General features: G+C 44.4%; 1 protein-coding gene across 3 annotated transcripts; it reads right to left on the reverse strand.

Moving 5' to 3' along the window:
- Window positions 1-21: 21 nt before the first annotated feature.
- CCDC82 (coiled-coil domain containing 82) lies at window positions 22-14,924 on the reverse strand. 3 transcript variants are annotated; one of them, XM_077927010.1, is made up of 8 exons: window positions 14,693-14,920; window positions 9,735-10,313; window positions 8,519-8,732; window positions 8,275-8,367; window positions 8,006-8,130; window positions 6,738-6,908; window positions 2,318-2,503; window positions 22-727 (listed from the first exon to the last, which is right to left on the reverse strand). In XM_077927010.1, exons 2-8 carry the CDS (start codon window positions 10,302-10,304, stop codon window positions 644-646), a joined length of 1,443 nt encoding a protein of 480 aa, XP_077783136.1. In that variant the 5' UTR covers window positions 10,305-10,313; window positions 14,693-14,920; the 3' UTR covers window positions 22-643. The 3 variants fall into 3 exon arrangements, with proteins under 3 accessions (XP_077783136.1, XP_077783137.1, XP_077783138.1); XM_077927011.1 differs by lacking the exon at window positions 14,693-14,920 and adding an exon at window positions 13,366-13,741; XM_077927012.1 differs by lacking the exon at window positions 2,318-2,503 and having other exon boundaries at window positions 14,693-14,924.
- Window positions 14,925-26,738: the final 11,814 nt, after the last annotated feature.

Raw genomic sequence — 26,738 nt, forward strand, 5'->3', positions numbered from 1 at the left:
TACAGAAATGGAAAACGGATATTGCTAGAAGTGTAAAGATATTTATTTCTTTTACCGCTCAGCCGGCTAAATGCAAGTCCATGAATTCTGGGTCTCCAGGATGCATAAACAATGATGGCCTGTTGGTTTTAGAGAGCTAATTTGTTACTGCCCTGTGTCCTGGGGGGTGGGAATGTACCTGGTTTACAGCTGGTTTTAAACACTGTGCTGGGAAAGCAGTATGCATATTACAGCCTTTGGGCTTCTCACCATGTGGACCTTTCCTCTTTCAAAAAGAATGGAAGACAAGCATTTTTCATACACTGGCACAATTCACCTGGGCATCACTGCGCATAAAATTTCATTTCCTGAATGAACACCCGGGTTATTCAGAGACTGTTTTTCATTTTAGATCATTAAGCTGAGCTGCCTGGTGTTCAAGAACACAGAAGAGATGACTTCCACTATAAAAATGTCCTTAGATGATTATTTTGATAATTAAAATGAACTATGAAAAAGAAATACACATTAACTTATTAGTATCCATAACAACATACAGGCACATTGATTGTCTTGCAGTAAAAAGAAGAACAGCTGGAACGCAGCATGATATTCAAATACTATCACCAGTCAAGGGAAAGCACGTTTGTAAGTAGATGCCTTTTTAAAAATATGATGACATCAAGTCTTTTTTTTCGTCTTGGAAGTTTTCAGCACGTACCATGTACTTCTGAAGTTCAGAATATTGCTTCAAACGAAAGAAAACAAAGTATCATTTTAGCAGACCTAAATTAAAGGTGGAACTTTTTATGTTCCTTTTAAATTTCATTTGCACACTTATAAACCAATTAAAAAGTTACTGAAGCAATGTGCAGTAATAAAAAAAAGATTAGAAACCCAGTAAACTAAAAGCAGCAAACCCATTTATACAGTTGTAGAATTATTATTCCACACAATGATTGGGCCACACTTCAGGGAAAGCCTTCTTAGAACAAATATGTATTTCAAAAGCCACCAAAATGTCAAAATGCTAGGTACTTCTCTCTTAGTAGTGCCCCAACTGAGGAGCGCAGTTTCTCAGCAGGGATGGATGTGGCAAGGTGTTCCCTTAGGTAATCTGGTCCCAAAATGTTGAAATACTAAAAGCAAATCCTTGAATTGCACCTGGTAGCCCAGGCATAGGCAAACCCAGCCCTCCAGATGTTTTGGGACTACAATTCCCATCATCCCTGACAACTGGTACTGTTAGCAAGGGATGATGGGACTTGTAGTCCCAAAAAACATCTGAAGGGCCGAGTTTGCCTATGCCTGTGGTAGCCTATTGGCAGCCAGTGCAGCTCCCTCAGCAGAAACCTTATACTGCATGTTGGCAGTGGGATGTCCCAGTCAACAACCTAGCTTCTATACTGGTTTCAGTATATTGGTTTCAGATCACGAATGAATTCCTCGCTTTAACAGCAGCACAGTGCACAATTTTGATAGTAACATCTTCTTTCCATCACACAAGATTGCACCTGTCAAAATTATGCCTTGTATACAAGTGTGAAAGGGATGTAAGTCATGCTCTCTTGGAAACTTTATTGATGAGCCTCATGCAAGACAAATCCCACACCTGCCTATATTGATCTAAATATACCTTTTGCAATACCTGCTACAGCTGGTCTTAAAATTCTCCCAGAAAGGAGTAATCTTGACCCCCTAGGAATTTTTTTCTTTGAATAATATAAAGCTGTCTGCTATAGAAAGCTTTTTAAAAAGCAAACTGCTGTACTCTAGTCTTTAAATTTGCTGAAGTAGTGAAAGCAGCAGGATGGCATACTTTTAGCAGGTTAAATAAAGCCTAGCAAGGAGTCTGAACAAAGTGGCACAGTTGCCAGGATCAGAGAGGATGCAGCAACCTCTATGCAAGGCTCCCTCTCTCATTTTATCCTTTTGTTCACTGCCTAATCACAAAATGACACACTAACAATATTGGAAACAAGTCCAGAATCTTCTGTAGTCTTTTAAACAAAATCTCATTGGTTTAAAAACAGGGATTGCTTTCTAGGATCATGGCATCGGGTAATTATTATGTTGGTAAATATATTCCCTGCAGAAATATGATCACATTAATCATTATAGGAGGTACAGCTGGACTAATTTCAAAGCAGGAGCTACTTTCAGTCAACTTTTCCTGAAACTGCACTTTATGAGCACTTAAATTTACCCTCTTACTTTCTTCACCCTCCACACCTGAATGGCCTACAGTTCTGTCCACAAAATACTAAGTGCTGTACTGATCATTAATTTCCCCTGCTTTCAAAGCAATAGAATTTATGTACAATCAGTTCTACTTTACCTTTTTAATCCAGCCTCCATTATTCTGCTGTGTGAAAACTCTGTACACTGTATCTTTGACTGGTGCATCCTGGCATCCATTGCTTGTCATTAGAGAGCAGCAATTCTGATACAGCTTGTATTTAAAATGTTTCAGGTTGTGATAAGCTTCAGTACGGTTTTTACACACAATGCCAATCTCCAACGCCTGTATTATTAAAAGGAAAGCTCTTTTACTGGGCAGGTCTTGGGCAATAATGGGCAATGCAATAGTCTCATCAATTAAACAAGTAAGGTATGACAAAACCTGAGCAGGACATTTATCGATATCTAACTGAATCTAACTTCCACACTCGCCACTTTTCCAAAGGCATCACTGGCATAAATGAAAACTGACCCTTTTTCCCCACTGCTACCCTAAGAATGTCAATTCAGGAAGGCACAGAGGTGATCACTTGCTTTAATCAGTTCTAATACCGGTGCCACTGGGGCTGCGAAATGTTTGAAATAATAAATTAAAAGGATTAAATCTTTGTTGGTATGCACTTATTACCTGTAATTCACAAAGCATACCCTGTTCAACACTAGCTGAATTGCAAGGGAATATTTTTTTTTAAAAAAAACCCTGGTTATAGAACATAAACACTGCAAAGCCTAGGTTTATACAGTAGAACAGTCACACCAGTGTAAATCTAAAGAGTCACTCTGCTTGAGAAAGTTAGGGAATATGAAATTAGGAGCCCCACAGGTACACTAGCCCAATTAAAACTGCACATATGTACAACAGATGTTGTCAACACACCACTGGAGTTTGACCGAATACTCCTGGAAGTATATAATTCTCACATTGCAAAATCAAAGCCTCTGGAGTGCACCAATTCAGTTCCCATGCTTAGCTTATTTGTACAACTATCTAAGACTATCTACTTGGTTTATATATGAAGTCAGATAAACCATTGATCAGTTTACACATATAGTCAAACCAACCCAAGCACTGTCGATTTATAGGGAATTCTGAAGATCAAGGTTTAGGGATAATTTTTCACAGATAAATAATATGCCAAGTATACAAGTTACTGTTATACCATAAGCCTTGGTCTCTCTAACAGATAGAACTGTAGAGTTGGAACTCAGACCCTGAGGATCATCTCATCCAACCCCCTGCAATGCAAGGATATACAGCTGCCCCATATAGGGATCAAACCTGCAGCCTTGGCATTATCAGCGCCATGATCTAACCACCTGAACTATCTTGTTGACACTATGTATCTAGATATACACACAGAGAAGATGAATCTAATTAAAAAAAAAATAAAATTACCCCAAAATTTATGTCAGGATTATTATTTGCAAGTATATTAATTAGCATATAGACATCAATTATTCTTAGTAAAGCTTGCTATATACTTCTTGATAGAATGTAGTTTTAAGGATATCATAATGATCAGCTTGTTCATAATAATAATAATAATAATAATAATAATAATAATAATAATTTATTATTTATACCCCGCCCATCTGGCTGGGCCTCCCCAGCCACTCTGGGCGGCTTCCATAAAAACCACAAATACAGTAAAATATCACCCGTTAAAAACTTCCCTGAACAGGGCTGCCTTAAGATGTCTTCTGAATGTCAGGTAGTTGTTTATCGCTTTGACATCTGCTGGAAGGGCGTTCCACAGGGCGGGCGCCACTACCGAGAAGGCCCTCTGCCTGGTTCCCTGTAGCTTTGCTTCTCGCAATGAGGGAACCGCCAGAAGGCCCTCGGCGCTGGACCTCAGCGTCCGGGCAGAATGATGGGGGTGGAGACGCTCCTTCAGGTATACTGGACCGCGGCCGTTTAGGGCTTTAAAGGTCAGCACCAACACTTTGAATTGTGCTCGGAAACGTACTGGGAGCCAATGTAGGTCCTTCAAGACCGGTGTTATATGGTCTCGGCGGCCGCCCCCAGTCACCAGTCTAGCTGCCGCATTCTGGATTAGTTGTAGTTTCCGAGTCACCTTCAAAGGTAGCCCCACGTAGAGCGCATTGCAGTAGTCCAAGCGGGAGATAACCAGAGCATGTACCACTCTGGTGAGACAGTCTGCAGGCAGATAGGGTCTCAGCCTACGTACCAGATGGAGCTGGTAAACAGCTGCCCTGGACACAGATTTGACCTGTGCCTCCATGGACAGCTGTGAGTCCAGAATGACTCCCAGGCTGCGCACCTGGTCCTTCAGGGGCACAGTTACCCCATTCAGGACCAGGACCAGGATCCACACCTGCCCGCATCCTGTCCCCCAAAAACAGTACTTCTGTCTTGTCAGGATTCAACCTCAATCTGTTAGCCGCCATCCAACCTCCAACCGCCTCCAGGCACTCACACAGGACCTTCACTGCCTTCACTGGTTCTGATTTAAAAGAGAGGTAGAGCTGAGTATCATCTGCATACTGATGAACACCCAGCCCAAATCCCCTGATGATCTCTCCCAGCGGCTTCATGTAGATGTTGAAAAGCATGGGGGAGAGGACTGAACCCTGAGGCACCCCACAAGTGAGGGCCCAGGGGTCTGAACACTCATCCCCCACCACCACTTTCTGAACCCAGCCCAGGAGGAAGGAGCGGAACCACTGTATAAGTGCCTCCAGCTCCCAGCCCCTGAAGACGGTCCAGAAGGATGTTATGGTCGATGGTATCAAACGCCGCTGAGAGATCCAGCAGAACTAGGAAACAGCTCTCACCTTTGTCCCTAGCCCGCCGGAGATCATCAACCAGTGCGACCAAGGCAGTTTCAGTCCCATGATGAGGCCTGAATCCCGACTGGAAGGGATCCAAATGGTCCGCTTCTTCCAGGCGTGCCTGGAGTTGTTCGGCAACCGCTCGCTCAATCACCTTGCCCAAGAATGGAAGATTTGAGACTGGGCGATAGTTGGCCATCGTGGCCGCATCTAAAGATGGTTTTTTAAGAAGCGGTTTAATAACCGCCTCTTTCAGCGGGTCTGGGAAGGCTCCCTCACGGAGGGAAGCATTCACCACCCCACGAAGCCCATTGCCCAGTCCTTCCCGGCTAGCTTTTATAAGCCAGGATGGGCAAGGATCCAGGAGACAGGTGGTTGGTTTCACTCGTCCAAGCAGCCTGTCCACATCCTCGGCAGTAACAGATTGGAATTGATCCCACTCAACTTGACTAGACAGAACTCTAGCACTCTCCCGCCCCGGCCCTGCTCCCACGGTGGAGTCTACTTCTTCCCGAATCTGAGCGATTTTATCTGCAAAAAACTTTGCAAAATCATTGCAGGAGAACATGTGGCCCGTACTGGGCCCCGATGTTGCAGGTGGTTCCGCTAAATTGTGAACCACCTGAAAAAGTCTCCTGCTGCTGTTTTCTGCAGATGCAATAGAGGCGGTGAAGAAATTCTTCTTCGCCATCGCTATTGCCACTTGGTAGGCTCGACGTTGAGCTCTAACCTGTGTCCGGTCAGATTCGGAATGAGTTATCCGCCACCGGCGCTCTAGCCGTCTCAACGATTGTTTCATTGCCCTCAGCTCCGTGGAAAACCACGGGGCTGTCCGGGCTCCATGCAATCGGAGAGGGCGCTTCGGAGCCAAACAGTCAATAGCCCTGGTTAACTCCACATTCCAGTGGGCCACCAGGGAATCAGCTGAAAGGCCATCAACATGGGATAAAGCATCCCCTACCACTCTCTGGAAACCATTTGGATCCATTAAGTGGCGGGGGCGGACCATCCGAATTGGTCCCACCTCCCTGCAGAGGGGATGGGTCGCAGAGAAGTCCAGTTGCACCAGGAAGTGATCTGACCATGGCACTTCTTTCGTTTCGCTTTTACTTAGTGTCAGATCACCAACATCCATAGAGGTAAACACCAGGTCCAAGGCATGTCCGTGGCTATGGGTTGGGCCAGACTTATTCAGGGACAGCCCCATGGAGGCCATGCTTTCCACGAAGTCCCGAGCGGCCCCTTGTAAGGTCGTGTCGGCATGGATGTTAAAATCCCCTAGGACGACCAAGCTAGGTGTCTCCAGGAGAACATCCGCCACGACCTGAAGCAGCTCGGGCAGGGAATCCTTGGTGCAGCGGGGAGGTCGGTACACCAAAAGGAATCCTGTACTGCCCCTATTGCCCAACTTCCAGAACATGCACTCAGAAAACTGGGTCTTCCCAATAGGACGCCTGGTGCAAACTAATGACTTCCTAAAAATCACTGCAACCCCCCCTATAGAGGAAATTTCTCTGGGATTTTCAAGTATTATATACTTAGCCACTAATACAAGCAACAGAAATCTTTGAAACCACTGCCAAAAACCCATTACCCAAAAGTAGACTAAAAAGAAGCATGGGGCTAAAAGATATTAACATCAACATCTCACACACAAAAAAATAATGCAATGCATTTTAACTTTTTGGTTCTTAGCAGTTTTGTAGTCTGGGAACAAAATTTACCTGCTTGTCATGTGACATGAAGTCGTCTACTTGCATTGTCTCACAATCATATGATTTCCCTGACAGAATCACTGTGAACCTACAGTGCCTCTGCAGTTCACAGGCCTGACAGGAACGGTGCTCTCCAATTCCATTAACTATGCGGATGTCAGGATAACTATCCACCCGTTTCTGGAAAAAAGATATCCGGTTGGAAATTTTGCTGGTCACTTGTTCTACAGAATCAACTATTGCAATTCAACAATACTAAACATTCATATATTTATCTGTTTAATTTCAACTGCTTGGTTAAGGACCACAGAGCTCTTAATTTCTAGAGTAGGCTCAGTTAGGTCATTGCCCCCTCACCCCCTGCGAGGAAGTGACGTGTTCCTTCTCTTCCTTTCCTCGTTCTCTTCCTTCACAATGTGAGCCATGGAAGGAGGACGTGCCTCGCAATAGCAACATTGTTCTAGTTCTACCCAATAATATTTTTGTCTGCAATTTCCATTGTTGCCACATAGTACAATGCATAACCGATACCTTAAATCTGTAAGTAAAAAAATTACAAACTTATTTCAGTGTGTTGTCTATTAACTGCACAGACAGGCGGAAGGAAGTCTGCTGCTGCACACAGCTGACACAGGATAAAGAAAAGGTTTAAAGGTAAAGGTACCCCTGACCATTAGCTCCAGTCATGGCCGACTCTGGGGTTGCGGTGCTCATCTCGCTTTATTGGCCGAGGGAGCCGGCGTACAGCTTCCGGGTCATGTGGCCAGCAGGACTAAGCCGCTTCTGGCAAACCAGAGCAGCACACGGAAACGCCGCTTAACTTCCCGCCGGAGCAGTACTTATTTATCTACTTGCACTTGACGTGCTTTTGAACTGCTAGGTTGGCAACAGCTAGGACCAAGCAACGGGAGCTCACCCTGTTGCGGGGATTCGAACTGCCGACCTTCCGATTGGCAAGCCCTAGGCTCAGTGGTTTTCCCCATCGGAGAGTCTGCTAAGCCCTGCACTTTGAATACAGGTTTGCAGTCATATTCCTTTGTTTGTTTGTTAACCCACATACATGGGTCTATAGAGAAGTAGATATAATTAATACATCCTCTTCCAATTCCCATCAGTTTTCAGTCCAGTGTTCCAGCCTGTCAGTATCACTTTGATGCTATCTTCTATAACATGGTGTTAGCTATCCCTATCAGCTTCAAGCCATCTGCGCATCTGAAAGGCACCACCTCATCAGAGTCATTTATAAGAACATTGAACATTGAACAACACCCCAATACCGTATATTTTTCTGTCCAGCGACTTCTCGCCACTAAATTGTCAAGACGAGGTCGAACAAAATCATTGTCGAAGAAGCGAAGGGAAGTCAACATTTCTTTTGCATACTTCTTTTGTCTTCTCCCCTCTGTTGGAAAGAGAAGGAAATCAAATTATCATATGCTTGGTTAGTTTCACAAAGCTACGTATAGTAACACACTTATTTGCTTCAATAGTAATTTTAAAAGGTGATTAAAAAGTCTTTTGGTTAAGAAAATCCACATTTGCTTACCATATAATGACATCAAAAAGTTATTGTCAACTGCATTGATGAGAAACGCCTTTACAACTCTTTGGAAATGGACAAAATGATCAACATGGGCCACTGTAAGAAATAAAAATATCAGTATGGTTGTCAGACTGATGATTTACATGAGTTACCTACATGGAAAAAATAATGTTTGGTGGGGCTCTAATAAATATTGTATTGTGACACTACATAAATGATGTTTACAGGATTTTTATTTTAACCTTACAGTATGGAAAGCACTTCTGCAGCAATGTGCCTGACATAGCTTGCTTTTTCTTTTGTGACTGGCTCTTGTCTTCCTCAGAGTTTTCTTGTTCCAACTCCTCCTCCTCAACTATGAAATCTTTCATGCTGTCAACCTCAGATGCATCACTGATTTCAGCAGGTGTGAGAGATGAATGGGAAGAATCATCTTCTATTATCACATTCTCTTCAGAATCCTAGTGACATTAAGAAGCAGAGGCTTATTTGAATCCTTTACTTAAATTCATTTGTGTTACCATAACATATTATTATTAATAACTAACTTTCCATATTGCCCATCATACAAGGATCACAGGGCAGTTTAGAATATAAACACACAAAATTATATAACATAATAACAAACAAAAAAATACCCCCAACCCCAGTTTAAAAGGCCATAATTGTTTAATCAGCCAAAGGCTTGGGAGAAGAGGAACATTTTCACCCAGCGCCTCAAGATACGTAATAAAGGAGTGAGGCAAGCCTCCCTGGTGAGAGCATTCCACAAACGGTAAGCCAGTGCAAAAAAGGCTGGTTCTCATGTTGCCACCTTCCCGACCTCTTGCAGAGGAGGCACATGAAGAAGGGCATCAGAGGATGAGTGCAGGGTCCAGATCATTTCATATATTTGCAGTCGAAATTATTCAACCCTCATTTCAAATCAGGCTTATTAACAAAATTTACAGACTTTCAGCTTTCTGCAATGAGCAAATCAAACAAAATTAATTGAAAGAGCTCAACACAACACATGCTTCAAGTGGTCTGAAGCATATTTTATACACACACACTTTTAAAAGCACTGGCAAACCACTCCCAAACACCCATTACCACCCAAGGTAGGGTAATAGACCATGGCTACTTTCAACAATTGAATTGGCATCACTGCCTTGATGTAAAAAGGTGCCTGTACAATTTCAGATAACTTGTCCTAGCTTGGGAAGTAGAGAGAAGCCAAAATGCAAGGCAGTCACCTTCCTGTTTTCAGTAAAGTTGTTGCCATAACAATACCAGAGCCAAGTCAAGATTATTTCTGGTTCAGGGACTGGGCCTAGTAGTATACTGTATAAGTTCCTGCAATAAGTAGCAGCAGTTCCTTTTTTACTTTTAGCATTTCCCAATGAAAGTTCTCACGAGCACAGCAAATCTGCACGAGAACAGCAAGCACGACGATACATTCTGCAAATGAATAAAAAATGTACCTCATGACATTCACTGAGGCCGGAGGCTCGAGTAGATTGCCGTCGGGACAGTTCCTGCAGTTTCATTAGCCTGCCTTGTTTTCTCTTTGCTTCTTTTTCTGCAGGTGATGTGCGTTCAGCGGACAAGTCGTTCTCATCGATTATGCAACTGCGTTTGGCAAACACTTTCCTAACAATGTCGCTATTGTCACTATCATCGCTGTCATACAGTACGGTTCTCCGAGACCTCTTGCGTTTCACAAGGTTGATGCTTTCTTCATCTACGTCCTCTCCTGCTGCACAATCACCACCTGTCTCAACATCTGGAAGGCCACCTGCGTTAACCGAAGTTTCATCTTTATCCTCATTGTGTATGGGTTCACCTTTCTCTCTCTCATTTGAATCATCATCTGAACTGGTTTCAAGTTCTTTTTCTGATGCTGATGTAATTTCATCACTCTCTTCCTCGCTATCAAACAATATACATCTTCCCTTAGTTCGCTGCCAGTCAATCCGAGATTTGGCTACCGGTTCTTTTGCTCTTGCATTTCTCCTCGTTTCATATCTTCTGTTTTCGGAATTTGGTTCCATAAGGACTTACTAAGAAATCAAATCAAAATGTAGTTGTGAATTCAGGGAACTGCAGGTTTGGATAATAAATCCCCCCCCCCCCCCCGCAAAAATAGAAAGTGGGATTCTCCTAACCTGAGACTTAAATTTAACAAGTTAAATTGTGGGGAAGTTGAAAAATCTCTTCTGTTTTATCTTGCAGAGGCAGTGGAACCTTATAAGCAATGTTTTAAAATAATACCGTCGCAGCCGACCTATACTGCTGTAAATCTCTGTAAAATGAGCTCACTTGCATCAGATTCCTCTTTCTCCACACCAAGTGAAATCAGCTAGCAAATATTTGAAAACACACGACCACAAAATTAAGGAAGAGATAAGGGTGAAAGTGCTGAGAAGCCTATTTCAGTTAATGCAAATCTTCTATTTTAAGAATTGCATACAGCTCAAAGTGAAAGTTCCGAATCAGCTGCTGTGGTGGCATTTCCTGCCAGAAACGGACAATGATTAGAGAAATTAATTAATTACAAATTAAATTAATTACAAAATCTAATTAAAAACAATTTTAAAAATTAAATTGATTACAAAACAGAAAATGGCTGATTCACACTCATTGTCACTCTCCCGCTTTGTACCTCTCCATGCTTCATTGGGCTAAGTATTTCTTAAGTGTGAGCTCCTAAATATCAAAATAAATACAATTTTTAAAATAAAAAAACCTGCTCTTTTGAAGTCAGCTGAATGTTGGAAGATTCAGGAAAAACAGAAGAAAATCCTTCTCCTAGTAGCGCATAAGAAGAAGAGTATGGATTTGATATCCCGCCTTTCACTCCCTTTAAGGAGTCTCAAAGCAGCTCACATTCTCCTTTCCCTTCCTCCCCCACAACAAACACTCTGTGAGGTGAGTGGGGCTGAGAGACTTCAGAGAAGTGTGACTAGCCCAAGGTCACCCAGCAGCTGCATGTGGAGGAGCGGAGACGCGAACCTGGTTCCCCAGATTACGAGACTACCGCTCTTAACCACTACACCACACTGGCTCTCAAAACTATAAACTATGGAACTTGACCCTACAGGAGGCAGTGATGGCCAATAACCTGGATGGCTTTGAATGAAGATCGGAAAATAATAATGGGAGGATAAGGCTATCAGTGGCTACTAGCCACAATGTCTATCTTCTGCCTCTGCTGTCAGAGAAACTATGTCTCTGATTGCCAGTTGTGGTTCGAGGACCCGACCCCCGCCATGTGAAATGAATACGCAAGGACACGTGATGTAAGGTTAATGGGCAAGAAAAGGCCACAACTTTATTGATTACAGCAGTGAAAAGGTATTGGCTTAGGCATTGGATGTCTAAAACAAGGGGGTTTATTCACCAGTATGTGGAGCCTGTTGATGCTAATCCAACTATAGGCTCTCCCCTGGTGTCACAGACGGTTGTGCCATGGCCTCCCGCCAAGCAGGCATCGGACAGAGTACACGACCGCCAGATTCCTTTAACGGAATACCCAAAAATTGAAGGCATAGGCGATGGCCACACCTAGCCCTTCGACACACCACAACACATTATTCCAATGCCTAACCTACCCACCAATACCACAAAAGCTGTGACGATTGCTATGAGGTAGGCGAAAAAACCAAAAGGCCTAATGCCAAATGGAAAAATTCCTACCAGGCCCCCTGGACAACCAGGGCGACCAACCTAAGGTCCATAGCAAGGCCAATGAACTAAGACATTGAGCTCAAAGGGAGTGGAGGGTGGGTGACTCGCGACGGGACGACGGAGAAGAATGAGGCCGAGGAGAGGCTGGCGCTGCAGCAAAAGGCTGCTGTACACGCCCCCTCAGAGGCACCTGGTTGGGTGCCTGTCGAGGGGCGTGGGCGCCAGCCAGGTGAGAGGAGGAGGCAGGGGGCTAATGCCCCCTGCTAGGGGCGGAGCTCAGGCTCCCGCCCACAACCACTCCCCTCTCTTCCAGGGAGGAGAGTCTTTGCTGGAAATCACAGGAGCGGAGAGTGCTGTTTCACTCAGTTCCTGCTTCCAGGTTTCCCACGCATTTGGTTGGCCACTGTGAGAACAGGATGCTGGGAAAGATGGGCCATTGGCCTGATCCAGCAACTCTTCTTATGTTCTTAATCCCTGCAACCACCATTCAGCTGATACAACATCCAACATGTTTCCTTTTAAAGTTCAGCTCAATTCTTACTTAAAACTTGCAAGATAAAACAGGGACAATAGACATTCTGTAACAAATGACACGAGGAATAAAATAAACTGAGCATAAATTTTAAAATAATTAATTACAGCACAGACTCCCCCCCCCCCAAAGTACCAAGGCCCAAACCTTTCCAGAAGGCCTTCACTCAACTTAGAGGCCTTTTATACAATTGTAAAAAAGTGAGGCAACATTTATGGATTCTCAGCAGTGACAGAGAACTCTGCACACGTTCGGAGGCAACCTTTTCTCTGTTACTATACCTTTGTGTCCCGGCACCAATAGCCCACTCCAGGGAGTTCGAATTAAGGCCTGCAGACAGGCCATCTGAACCCTTACAACCATTATTCCAGCTCAACCTTCATTTACTACTCTATCTAGAACCCAGCCAGAATCCCACTTCTTTAAATAAATGACCTTGCTTTCAAAACAATTATTTTCCCATTGTGTTTGTTTGATTTATACACAACTTCTCAAAACGGATGGTTTATTTTTATACATGTATTAATGCAAACTGCTTTGTGAGACTCGCTTGGTAAGCCCGAACGGGTCGTGATTAGGTTTTTAGCTTGGCCTGGCCGTGCCTTTTGCATTTTTTGCCTTTCCCACCATTTTCAGTTCCCCAGGGCAGCTCACAACCAAAATGCAAAGCATCTGTAACAAGCAAAACATAAAATTACATCATCCCACTGGAAGCAAAAAAGAAGTCCTTCCTCCCTATTCATCCTAGATTCCTACACTTTTTAAGCAGAAGTTGGATGGGCATCTGTCATCGATGCTTTAGTTGAGATTCCTGTATTTCAGGGGGCTGGACTAGATGATCCTTGAGGTCCCTTCCAACTCTATGATTCTAAGATTCCTGTTGACAAGCCTACCTTAGAAAGCTGAGCGGATTGTAATCTGCTTTAGGATGTTAACTTTTTCTGTGTGTTTTAAAACATTTATACTTTTTTTATCTCTTAAATTTATATACAGCCCTTCTTTAGAGGAACACAGGGCAGATTAGGGACACAAGGGGTTGTAAAATGTAAGGTTGCGAATTTCTGCTGGTTTCACTTGCTTTTGTCTTCTGGAAACCTCTTTTGAGCTTTTATTTTTTTAAAAAATCAAGCGGTGGACTAAATATATGAAAAAACAATAAGGGAATCTGTGGGGAGTGGAGTAAGGAAGTGCCGGCCATTGGAGCTTTCCTCAGCTTTCACCACATGCTCAGAGACACTCCTGGCCGTGGCTGCCTTTAAAACTACAGACGCCACCTTGAAGGCAATAATAATAATAATAATAATAATAATAATAATAACAACATATTATTTATACCACGCCCATCTGGCTAGGTTTCCCCAGCCATTCTGGGCGGCTTCCAACAGAATATTAAAATAGAAGTCTATTACAGTGGTGCCTCGCAAGACGAAATTAATCCGTTCCGCGAGTCTCTTCGTCTTGCGGTTTTTTCATCTTGCGAAGCACGGCTATTAGCGGCTTAGCGGCTATTAACAGCTTAGTGGCTTAGCGGCTATTAACGGCTTAGCGGCTTTAAGAAAAAGGAAACAAACTCGCAAGACGTTTCGTCTTGCGAAGCAAGCCCATAGGGAAATTCGTCTTGCGGAACGACTCAAAAAACGGAAAACCCTTTCGTCTAGCGAGTTTTTCATCTTGCAAGGCATTCGTCTTGCGTGGCACCACTGTAAACATTAAAAGCTCCCCTAAACAGGGCTGCCTTCAGATGTCTTTCTTTTTCCTTTCTCCTCCTGTGGTGAGGCTGCATTTTAACATTTTACTGTTTCAATATTTTAATGTTGTATTTTAATCTTGTTTTTAAGTTGTATTCATTCAACTTGTTTTTATTATTGCTTGTTAGCCGCCCTGAGCCCTTGGCTGGGGAGGGAGGGGTATAAATAAAAATTATTATTATTATTAGTAGTAGTAGTAGTAGTAAAAGTCTGATAATTGTTTTTCTCTTTGACATCCGGTGGGTCTTTTATTAATTTCTCTGTGCCTGGTTTCGGTTTCATTTAAAGCAAATGCACACTGGACTGAGCTTCCCCTTCCTAGCGCCCTCAGCCAGACAGTTCCCGCCAGAGTCCGTCCTCGAATTCCCGCGCTCTGGAGCAACGGACCCGGCACGCGACACCCCACCCCTCCCCTCCCTCTCTCTCTTTCTCTTTTTCCCGCGCGCGCCCACTTCCTCTCTCTCTCTCTTACCTGAGAGGCGCCAAAGCTGCGCGCACATACGAACAGGAGAGGAGGCGGGGCCCTACAAAGCCACGCCCACCGCCACAAACTTCGTATTTTTTTTTTCTTTATTCTTTTGGTCCCGCCTCCTACGCTGGCGGCCCGCGATTGGCTGCCCTTCCCCGCCGGGATCGGGCGGCTCCCTGCCCCACCTCCTCACGTTTTTTATTTTGCGCGCTAACGCGCAGCCCGCTTTCGCCCCTCCCGCTCGCGTTCCTTTTCCCGCTCCCCTCCATAGAGTTGATAATGGTAGAGACGCGCACATACACGCAGTGATCAAGCTTCCGGGTTCACACTGGAAAACATTTCCCCCCTGGGGTTTTTTTGGGGGTGTGTGTGTGCGGCGGTAACATTGCAAACAATGGGAAACGTGCACGGGTGTGCCCTCTCCCCTTTGAAGAATAAATATAAAAGGCAGCACCCAAACTAGGAAAGGGGGATACTGTTTCAGGTTTTACTTAATATTATTATCGATTATTGATTAAATTTGCATACCGCCTTTCATCTGTAGATCTTAGGGCGGTTCAAATCTCACATTACAAATAACCCCCCCCCACGAAATAGATAATAATACGGAGCAATAATAATAATAATAATAATATGCTTTCAAAGCACAATATTATCTGATGCAGGAATTTTAGCCATTCATTCCTAAATTTGCACGGTACCTGAACTGTAGCTAGAAAACTGAGGGCGCAAATGCACTGCAAATCAGTGCCCTATTTGGGGAATTATGTACTTCCTCTTCTTTCTTGTTTTGGCAATGCACAAGAGATCGCCTTGAATTTGGCACTCCCTGGCGATACATTTTTTTCATTTAAAGAAATAAAACCAAAATGAAAATAAGTTTGAGTTAGAAACTGCGCGGTGTGGACAATTGCAGATATATTAAAATTCTGAAATACTCCAGTGTTTGCATCGGGCAGTTCTCTCCAGCCCCTGAGAGAAAATCACAGAGAGAGAGAGATATTTGGAGTTATTTTGAGTTTTCTCTTTTCAGCCGCGCGGTGACGCTGCTGCCCTGCTATTTCCTTTCGATTGCAGCACCCTTTCCCAGGTTGCGTCTTAAATAAGTGGCAACGAGCTTCTTTCTCACTTGGGTTAGCCGGCTGGAGCTAGTAGTGGATGGATTTGCGGGTGAAATAGGGAGCAAAATATTCAAGCCGCTGGAACAGCTGCAAGAGAGGAGGAGGGAGGAAATAAAGCAAGAAAAAGGAAACAATAGGCAAAAATAAAATTTGTTAGTTGCTTTTCCACGCCGCTCATGGCCAAAGTCCTCAGGGTGGTTTGCAAACTATTAAAAACACGAGATACAACCAGAAGCCTTTAAAAATGGGATAAGAGAACTTACATAAAAATCAGCTGCAGCTCACCATGAACTTCTCTCTTATTCTCTTGGAATGGCACGCACAGGTACTCCAGCTGAAAAAAGCTCTGCTTCCCAAGGATGATATATAATGAAACTGGGGTTAACCTAAACAGATTTTGGGGGTCCGCTTCAGTCCTGGGATCTTAAGCCCTAAGAGGGGATTCCGCAGCAGAAAGGGAGTGTTGAAATGGTCACAACCAGATTCTTTGTTTTGCAAAATACACCTAGCCGGGTCTGTGAAGCATTTGCTTTGTAATGTAAGCCAGGGCAACAAAATGCCACAGAAAATAAACAGGTGGAGATCCTCCTGGAATTATTATTGTTATTATTACTATCATTATTTAATTATTAAATTTGTATACCGCCCTTCAGTGCGGTTCACAACCAAAAAATACTGGATAAAAAACACAAAATACATAATAAAAACAAGAACCAAAACAAACCTATTAACCCCACACCCCAACATATTTAAAAGGGTAAAGGTAAAGGGACCCCTGACCATTAGGTCCAGTCTTGGCCGACTCTGGGGTTGCAGCGCTCATGGCTGAGGGAGCCGGCGTACAGCTTCCGGGTCATGTGGCCAGCATGACTAAGCCGCTTCTGGCAAACCAGAGCAACGCATGGAAATGCCGTTTACCTTCCTGCTGGAGCGGTACCTATTTATCTACTTGCACTTTGATGTGCTTTCGAACTGCTAGGTTGGCAGGAGCAGGGACTGGGCAACGGGAGCTCACCCCGTCGCGGGGATTCGAACCGCCGACCTTCTGATCGGCAAGTCCTAGGCTCTGTGGTTTAACCCACAGCACCACCCACGTCCCATTTAACAGGGTATCAGATGTTAATCAGCCAAAGGCCTGGTTGAAGAGGCAAGTATTTGCCTGGTACCTAAATGTTTCATCATGAAGATGCTTTTACTTTCCCCCTCCCCTAGCTGGAGGTGAGCAAAATGCTTGTGGGTGAGAGGGAACTAATGGGCCTGGCAGTGTTGAAACTGCCCTGGCAAAGTGACACAAAGACCTAATTTAGGGCTCATCCACACTGCCGCTTATGATGGGCCTGCAAACATGGCTCCGAGCAGCTTTCCGCTTGTCTTGTGCTTTCTAGGCAAAGGTCCGAGCCGTTTTGCCCTTGCCCTTCTGCTTTCTCCCGGAGAACCCACTCTTGAGCACTAAATTGGAACAAACAGCAATCGGTGGAAAACCTGATTACTGTTTGTTCAGCACCAAAGCATGGGGTTTCCTGGGCGAGGCAAACAGAGGTCTGAGTAAATGCTTCGTCTCCAAGATAACCCAAAGCTATTGCTTAGGTGCCTCCGCTCTTGAAATCTGATGGGGTCTGATGGAATATTAGTGCTGTGACCTTTCGTATCCTGCTCTTGTCTGTATACATGCGTAAATAAACCTGATATCACAGAAATCGACAACAGTAATACCAAGGGCGGCGGGGTGTTAAGAATTAAAATTAAGATTTGTACTGTTGGGAACAATATACTGTGATTTGCCCAGCAGGTGGCATATGAAACCTACATACTGAGGGGAAAAAACATAGAAAACAGCAACTCTACACAACTTTTCTCGCCTGCTCATTGCTGGTGTGATTATTAATTAACACATCCCACTTACGTTTTCATCGGGCGGTGGCAAAATTAGGTCATTGTGACCTTGATGAATTAAAAACGTGTAGAAGCATTAAGGAAATGCCAGAAGCCACAACGTTGCCTTAGAGCTGTTGCTGCCTTCGCACCTTTCTTCTCCTGGGGATTGCTATGATCAATAAGATTTATTTTTCAAGAAGTAACTTGCAAATTGCATAGGTTGCGATGCAACTTATACCTCTTCTTTGGTAGCAGCTTGATGAGTGGGAGATAATTTATGCTTTACAGGTGTCAGGGTTAGAGAGAGAGAGAGAGAGAGAGTGCGTACACCACATGGCAAACGGATGGTTTTGCGGTACTTTTCCAAATAGGTTATAACCCGTGTGCATTTTTCAAAGGCGATGGCTGGTGGCAGAATGTGGCATTTATCAAACAGATGACAGGAGCAATCCTGGTCCCTTAGAAGTGGCCTAAGTGCATGGCGATCTGTTGGACCTCCTGATCGTTCTCTCAAATCTATCAGGAAAAAAATAAAAACAAAGTGGGGCCCAGATAACAAAAGTATAATGGCTTGCACTGGCTTTCCGAAGACATTCTTTTCCATAATCAGCTTGTGACCTGACCTTGTGATGTGTGCATATTTATTCTAAAGTAAGCCTCAGAGAACTTAATGCAACTTCCCTCCCTCCCGCCGCAATATGTATGCACAGGGCTGTGGTTTTGGCCTCTGCTAATACTATGGAGCAGGTGCATTGCTAAAAAAGTGGTATTAAGTTGTGGGTGAACATATCAGATGACACAGCGATTCTTCAAACAGCTCATGTTTATTCACAGGCCAGAACAGAACTGAACTGAAGGGTTCAGCCAGCCTGCTTATATAGAGCTCCAATACAACGCAACTGTAACCACTTTCTGTAACTATCCAATCACTGAATGTCACTTTCAATCCTTTATTTGCATATGTGGACCTGAGTGAAAACTATCTACAGTATCCCCCTGCTGGCCCAGGGTGAGAACTTCAGGACATAACAAGTGGCATTGCATTACCCAAAATTAGGACAAAGGAGGGCACAGGTGTGCATAATACTCACATATGCTATATGTACCTGTCACTGGCACCCACTTGCTCCTTTTTAGACTTGTCTGCCTGTGTACTATCTGAAACCAAAGGGGGCATTGGTTGCCCAACGTGAACTTTTTTGCACTATACACCAGAAGCGGCTTAGTCATGCTGGCCACATGACCCGGAAGCTGTACGCTGGCTCCCTCGGCCAATAAAGCGAGACAACTGGACCTAATGGTCAGGGGTCCCTTTATCTTTACTCTAGAAGCCCAGATATGCTTCCAATAACCCCAGGGCTCCCAGAACAAAATGCGAAAACTGCTGCAATAGAGATGGTCCTGTGCCTCTAATTCTTGTGTAGAACAAGTGTGCTCTGGCGCGTTCAACTTGGGTTACTACCATTTTTGGTCCTTCACCTGCAATAGCAATACAAAATTCTTCCCAATCTTCTGAACCTCTTATCAAACCATTAAAGGAGTCCTCTCCACCTTTGCATCTCATCACACTAGCCAGGGTTACTGACCTCTTTTCCACAGACAACCTATAACTTTAATAATTTGCCAAATAGACAGAAAGCACCAGGTTAAAGTATTTCCATCGCTACCCCTCCGTTTCTAGGAAAACTTCGCCTGCGTATCAGAAACGGCTTTAATGGGCACAGAGAACTCTGCCCACCGGAAAAGTGGCAACCTTCCAGGAAAAGCGAAAGCCCATTACTGCTTATAAAGCAGTAAATTATGATCTGCGTTACTGTGTCGTCTTTGCACAAGGAGAACGTTCTGAAATGATGTTAGATGACAGGCGAACGGTGACTTCTGTGATGCTTCCGTTTGTATCAGAAGATGGCTTAGAGAAAGCTTTAACAGCGTGGCTAGTAAGATATTGAAATATACTCAGAATCGAGAGTGGATTTCATGCTCTTTATTTAGCTCATAGTGATGAGGAGGGATGGACGTTCCCCCAGAATGTCTGCTTTATATACATTCTTTACACAATGGGCCCCATGTGATTGGCTAATTCCGGGATTCTCCTGTAGGCCAATCAGGTTGCAGATTCACTTCCACCTGGAGCTGGATCGGGTGGCTCCTGTGAACCAATCAGACTGCTGCATTCTGAATCCTATTGTTCTAGGACCAATCAGACTGCTGCATTCTGAATCCTATTGTTCTAGGACCAATCAGACTGCTGCCTTTTGGATCCCATTCAACTCAGTACATAACAGATATGCAAGCTTCTGCCAAAGCACATTTTATTCCAGCTGCCGTGAAATCAGAGTAGAGGACCCCTTTGGAGACTGAGGGGCCACATTCCCTCATGAGAAAGCTTCTGAGGACCACATGTTAGCGGTGATGGGGATCAGAGGCAAAAGTAGACGTGAATATTATTTTAGCACAGTAAGCCAGGGGTGGACAGAAGGTAGATTGTAATCTCATGGCAGATCTCTGGATGATTTGTGGGTGTGGGTGTTTTAAATTCCCAGTTGTTCGGATGATAGGAGAAACAAGGTGAATGAACAAGCATGAATCTAACCCTCCAGCTTTTAGTTAAGTTTTATGGTTCTAGCTCCATTGTTTTAAATGTTTTTAAGGTTTTTAAACGTTTTACAGCTTAGGCTTATTGCTGTACCATTCTTCCCAACCAGTTGTTTAACAACGGCATCTATTTCCTTTAATTAAGAGGCTGTATACCCTGCCCTTCCAGTGTAAAGACAAGGAGCATTAAGAAACAAGAATATGCCAAAAAAATAAAAATAAAAAATTAGGCTACTAAAATCCTTGAGCTGTAGTAACTCTGAGGTAAATTTGGTGTAGGCCCTTCTTCATGTGCCTCTTCCACAAGTGGTCCAGAGTGTGGCAGCACAAGAACGGGCCTTTTCTGCCGTGGCTCCCCGTTTGTGGAATACTCTTCCCAGGGAGGTTTGGCTGGTGAATTCATTATACACCTTTAGGCACTAGGAGAAGAATGTTCCTCTTTAACCAGGCCTTTGGCCAATTGACATTTGATGCTCATTTAAAATTTGTTGTATAAGGGGGGATTATTGAGTTGTCTTTGTCTTTGTCTTTGTTTTTATTATGTATTTTGTCTTTTTGATATTGTGGTTTTATGTTGTGAACCAGAAAAGCAATGGCAAACCTAGACAGCATGTTAAAAAGCAGAGACATCACCTTGCCAACAAAGGTCCGTATAGTTAAAGCTATGGTTTTCCCAGTAGTGATGTATGGAAGTGAGAGCTGGACCATAAAGAAGGCCAATCGCCGAAGAATTGATGCTTTTGAATTATAGTGCTGGAGGAGACTCTTGAGAGTCCCATGGACTGCAAGAAGATCAAATCTATCCATTCTGAAGGAAATCAGCCCTGAGTGCTCCAATACTTTGGCCACCTCATGAGAAGAGAAGACTCCCTGGAAAAGACAGACCCTGATGTTGGGAAACATTGAGGGCACAAGAAGAAGGGGACGACAGAGGACGAGATGGCTGGACAGTGTTCTCGAAGCTACCAGCATGAATTTGACCAAACTACGGGAGGCAGTGGAAGACGGGAGTGCCTGGTGGGCTCTGGTCCATGGGGTCACGAAGAGTTGGACACGACTAAACAACAACAACATGAGATCTATGGGAATAAGGCAGTATACAAATGCTGCTTCTTCCTTGGCGATCACTCGTAGCCGAGTAAGATTGTCTTCCATGAAAGACGGTCTTAACAGTGAGTCCGCAAGTGACTGTGGAGGCCAATTCTGGATCCACACGTCCTTCCACAGTGGGGACATAGGTTGCAGACAGGATTTGGTCACGGTGAGGGTTTGCCAAACGTTGTTGTGTTGTTGTTGTTGTTCTAGAAAAAGAGGTGCTGGAACTCACCATGAACACCCCCCTCATTCTCTTGGAATGGCAATGGCACCCACCTCAGAGATGCCAGAACTGAGTTCCTGTGAGCTCCCCCTTTAAAAAAGCCATGATGATGATGAAGAACCTATTTGTGTTTGTATGGGAAGGCAGCATGTAGGGGGGGGGGCTTATCTCTTCCCTCCCCAGCATAATTATAGCATGCTTCCCCTCCACCCCACAGCTATGAAGCCTTAGGAGAAAAAAAGGTCAATTTAATGATAAAAAACAATATATGTCACTGCTTGCTACATACACAGCAAATATCTAGCTTGGCCCGTATCCTGTCATCTCCTGCAACCAGTCTCTGTGTTTATACGCACACACACACACACACACACACACACACACACACGGTTGTTCAAAAAGCAAAATCTCACCAATTTTTTCTTCTTTCCCATTTTCTTGTCCATTCCACTTTCAAACTCCCCGAGCAATAAAGTTTCCGTCAAATCTCTTGGGGATGGAAGTGGGAGAGACTATTGCATAATTTAATAGTTCTCACTGTTTTTCAAAAGACTTTTCACACCATCTTTGGCAACACATTAGTTCCACATCTAGCGCAATTGGCGGCTGCTTCAGGATGAAATGGCGAGAAGACAGAGATAAAATAGACAGAGTGAGAAGAGCAAATGGCTGCTCAGATTTGCTGCAGGCAATCTCCAGATTCGCTAGATCCTGCTCTGAAAGGTGAGGAAAACCAGAAAAAAAAATTCTCTGTCTCTCTCTTTCTCCATTTCTTCTTTATAAGATGAACTTTGGCAGTAATGAATCTTTGGCCTTGTATACTTAATGCGAGTTGACTGGGGAATGTGCATAAATGATGGCTATTGTGCACATTCACCAAGAGGTGTCAGGGAACTGCCATCGGAGCCGATAGTGGAGGTAAGGCTCCCCAACGATGCAGGAGAAGGGACCAGCAGGGGGAGAGAGAGAACACTTCCTTTGAGGAAGGAAATAGGAGTGACACCAGGAAGCAAGGGGGAACTGCGGAGAGAGGGCTCCAAGACTCTTCCACAGAGACCAGCGGGGAGAGCCCAGGACCTCCGTTGGGCACGCCCACTCTGCGCAGGAGACTTCCGCGCAGGGAGGCGAGGAGGAGACTTGCTGTCAAAGAGTTTCTATGTTGGAAGAAGTTCAGGAAACGCCCACTGACGGATTCTGCCAGTGACTGACACAGCCATGGAGAAAGGGCTGTCCAGCCAGGGAAAGGTTTTGCCAGGCTACCTTGCCTAGAACAGTAGCACCCTTTACGCACAAGCAACCCCAATATCCTTTACAAGAGGGTTGGAGAATGTGCACATATTAATAGGGATAGCCAACTAAGTCATACTCAGAGTAGATCTGTTGAAATCAATAGGCTTCCTTTTATTACATCAATGGACTTAAGTCAGTTTCAATGCATTTTTTCCATGTATGATTAGTGTTGGATCATTCAATATGTAACCAGTTGTTTTGGAAGAGGAAAATGTTTTTTATTCATTGCACAACATCCAAGTGGAGAATATGCACTTTGACTGGGCAGTAGGGAAAGCCACCTGCTTATCTTGAGACTGACGTCTGAGTAAGATCACTTAGTCAATGGAACTTACATGGGTAGGAGTGCACTGTACGAACAACAAACGGAAATGTACAGTTCTAGGTTTCGCTAATGCCCCCACTCACTTTGGCTCGTTACATTAATCCCCCCCCCCCATTGCAGTTAAGCGCTTGTGTGCAGACATAAATGTTACAGATTTTGGCCAGTGGAACACTGTATAAAGCCAGCCAATTGTGCATGAACAGGACTGCATTGCTGGATCATGGCCAGCGAGTGGAATGATAGCAACTGGCAGGTCTGGACCAAGACATTTTACTGCCTGAGGCAAAGGATGACATGGTACACACACACACACACACACACACACACACACACACACACACTCCCTATAGAAGCCAATTGGACTAGCACATGGGTAGGCAAACTAAGGCCCTAGGGCCAGATCCGGCCCAATCGCCTTCTAAATCTGGCCCAAGGACGGTCCAGGAACCAGCATGTTTTTACATGAATAGAATGTGTGCTTTTATTTAAAATGCATCTCTGGGTGATTTGTGGGGCATAGGAATTCGTTCATTTCCTCCTCCCGCAAAAAATATAGTCCGGCCCCCCACAAGGTCTGAGGGACAGTGGGCCTGGCCCCTGATGAAAAAGTTTACTGACCCCTGGACTAGCAGTTGAATCTCACTGTTGCTGGGTGACTGTCATCCACTACACTGAGGCTAAGGGGAGAGGCTGTGAGACAACAGAAGAGAATGTCTGGGGAGCTCATTTGAAGCAGCCAGAAACTGCCTCACTTTACCTAATGGTAGGGCAGGCCCTGATAATTGCTAATGGGCCAGTGACTTGCTCCATTCTTCGCAGAATCAGAATCACAGAGTTGGAAGGGGACGCTGAGGATCATCTCGTCCAGCTGCCTGCAATGCAGGAATTTGCAGTTGTCCCATATGGGGATCAAACTTGTGACCTTGGTGTCATCAGCACCACGCTCTAACCAACTGAGCTATTAGGTTCAGAAGAATGTACTGGGTCTCCATTAGTATCTTTATATTGAATGTAGTTCCCTGTCCCAGCTTCTCCCCCCCCCCCAAAAAAAAACCCAATTTGGAATTTGTTGCTTGTTTCGAGGCCACTCTCTTTCCTTTCCTCTTAATAAATAAATAAACAAACATGAAGCAAATATAAAAAGGGTACTTCAGATGTAAAGCCAACATTATAAATTTAATTCATGCTTATTCCTGATAGGAACACATTTATATTTCATGGTTTCTAAATTCAAAGGACTATAATATCCAGATCTGGATGGCTGCTTCCAGGGCAAAATGATAAACAACACTGTCCCTCACAGTTAGATAGCAATACTGGAGAACACTCTGTTCAGCAACAAATCAAAAGATTTATATTAAGTAGGAAAGTCATATTAATCTTGCCTAGGTAGCACTGATGTCAGGAGCTTATTTGAAATAGAAGGTGGAAACTTTAAGGTCGGAAAGAAAGGAGTTGATTACATTTCAGCCTGGGAAAGCAATAATAGTACAATGATATCAAAAGGGAAGTAAACTGTGTGCATGGATGAGGGTGATTTAGGGTATTTTCCCACTCCTGGGTAGAAAAGTCTACAGCTACAACAAGTGGCAGAAAATAACAAATGAGAGTTTTGTTGCTGTTGTTTTAAAATAAGGTGCCCTATTTTATCATCCAGAGCCATGTTTCCGAAACTTGGGTCTCCAGCTGTTTTCAGACTACAATTCCCATCATCACTGACTACTGGGAATGATGGGAGTTGTAGTCCAAAAACAGCTGGAGACCCAAGTTTGAGAAACACCGGCATGGACTGGATTTAGACACATCAAAGAAAAGTTTCAGTTTAAAGCGATGTAAATTTAAACAGGGAAAACAGGTAGAGAGAAACGGGACTCTACGTCGTCACCTGGTGAAACAATGTTATATCACACATACAGCACATATAAATCACCTTTTCTTTACCAGTCTAGCTGAGTCCAGGGATGGCAAAGGAGCCGGGCGTGGTCAGGAACTCTGGAAGAGCAGGACAGGGTGCCGGCAGGAACAGGTTACCAATGATGTTGCTCCTGCAACCTGGGACTGGGCTGACCGGCCTTTATCTCCTCTGAGGCATACAGGTGACTCGCCTCTCCTGGCCTGGAGGTGCGCACTCCTCCTGCGAGAACTTAGTTCCCTCTGCCTCTCTGCCCTGAGCCTCTGCAGCTCAGGAGAGGATGGAGGATTACTGGACCCAGAGGCAACCTCACCTTCCCCTGACAGGGCTGATAGTGGAGCACCTGCAGGCAATGGGTCCCCAATCACCTCCGGAGCCAGAGTGGATTCAGCTGGTGTCTGCTCCTGAGGATCCAGCACAGGTGAGGGCCCTTCAGATTCAAGCCCCAGCCCCGGCTCAGCCAGCCCTGGAGGCGGGGACTCCTGTGCAGGCTGGGATTCCTCAGGTTCAGCCTCTGAATCCGATTCCCAGGCCATCACAGTGTGGCCTCGTCTTGGTCAGGTGACTTTCAAGCATGCCATTGGCGTTCCAGAATGTGGCAGATGACCTCAAAGCCTCTTCCAGACCTGCAGTTCTTGATTGTAAGGATGTTCAATACATGCCATGCATTTTACAGGTGAAACTGGGCTACTGTTCTTATTCATATTAAGAGAGTGTGGGAATGTTCGGAGATGCAGGAGAGGATATATTGTCTGATTATAGCCTTTCCAACTTGCGCTAACAAGTTCACAATTTAGCAGAGCATCATTCCCCCTTTTAAACTTGCAGCGGATGCGTTTGCTCAGGCTCGCTAAAGCCTCTATAATAACTGTTCTGGTATTTTCCACTTATTCCCTCATAAAACATAAGACACGACACAGTCTTCTATAAAAGTATTAAAAGGTCTACTCACACATCATTCTGCTCACAATAGGATTCCAGAAGGCAGACTTAGCTTAGAGAAGTAACATATACCTAGAAACTATCTCATAAGAAGATAGTCCCTTTGTCCTCTCTTGGTTGGAAGCCAAGAAAGCATCTTTGGCTAAGCAGATGTTGCTTCTTTGATGCATGTAGTCAAAGAGAGAGAGATGGCTGCCCTGCCCTGTGCTTTTGTTGTTACCTGCACAGGTGAGGTCATGCCCACCTCTAGTCACATGCAGAGGAAGTCTGTCCCAGCCCAGAAGGAAACAGGAAGTTTACCTGATGGCTGGACAAACATTCCTCCCCATGTGTAAACATGTTCACTCTAGGAATGTTGTACTTGACTGCTCTTGTGTTTCACATCCCACAGAGAGCAGGCAGGCTTGATCAAAGCTCAGGCAGACACAAAACTCTTCCTTCACACTTTGGGCACATCCTGCCCATAATTTCCAGCAGCCGGGTTCATTTATCTGGGCGTTTGTACATTTAAATGTACAAACATTTAAAGAGCCAGTGTGGTGTAGTGGTTAAGAGTGGTAGTCTCGTAATCTGGGGAACCGGGTTCGCGTCTCCGCTCCTCCACATGGAGCTGCTGGGAGACCTTGGGCCAGTCACACTTCTTTGAAGTCTCTCAGCCCCACTCACCTCAC

Source organism: Podarcis muralis, chromosome 4, assembly GCF_964188315.1.
Source record: "Podarcis muralis chromosome 4, rPodMur119.hap1.1, whole genome shotgun sequence".
NCBI classification, from domain to species: Eukaryota; Metazoa; Chordata; class Lepidosauria; order Squamata; family Lacertidae; genus Podarcis; species Podarcis muralis.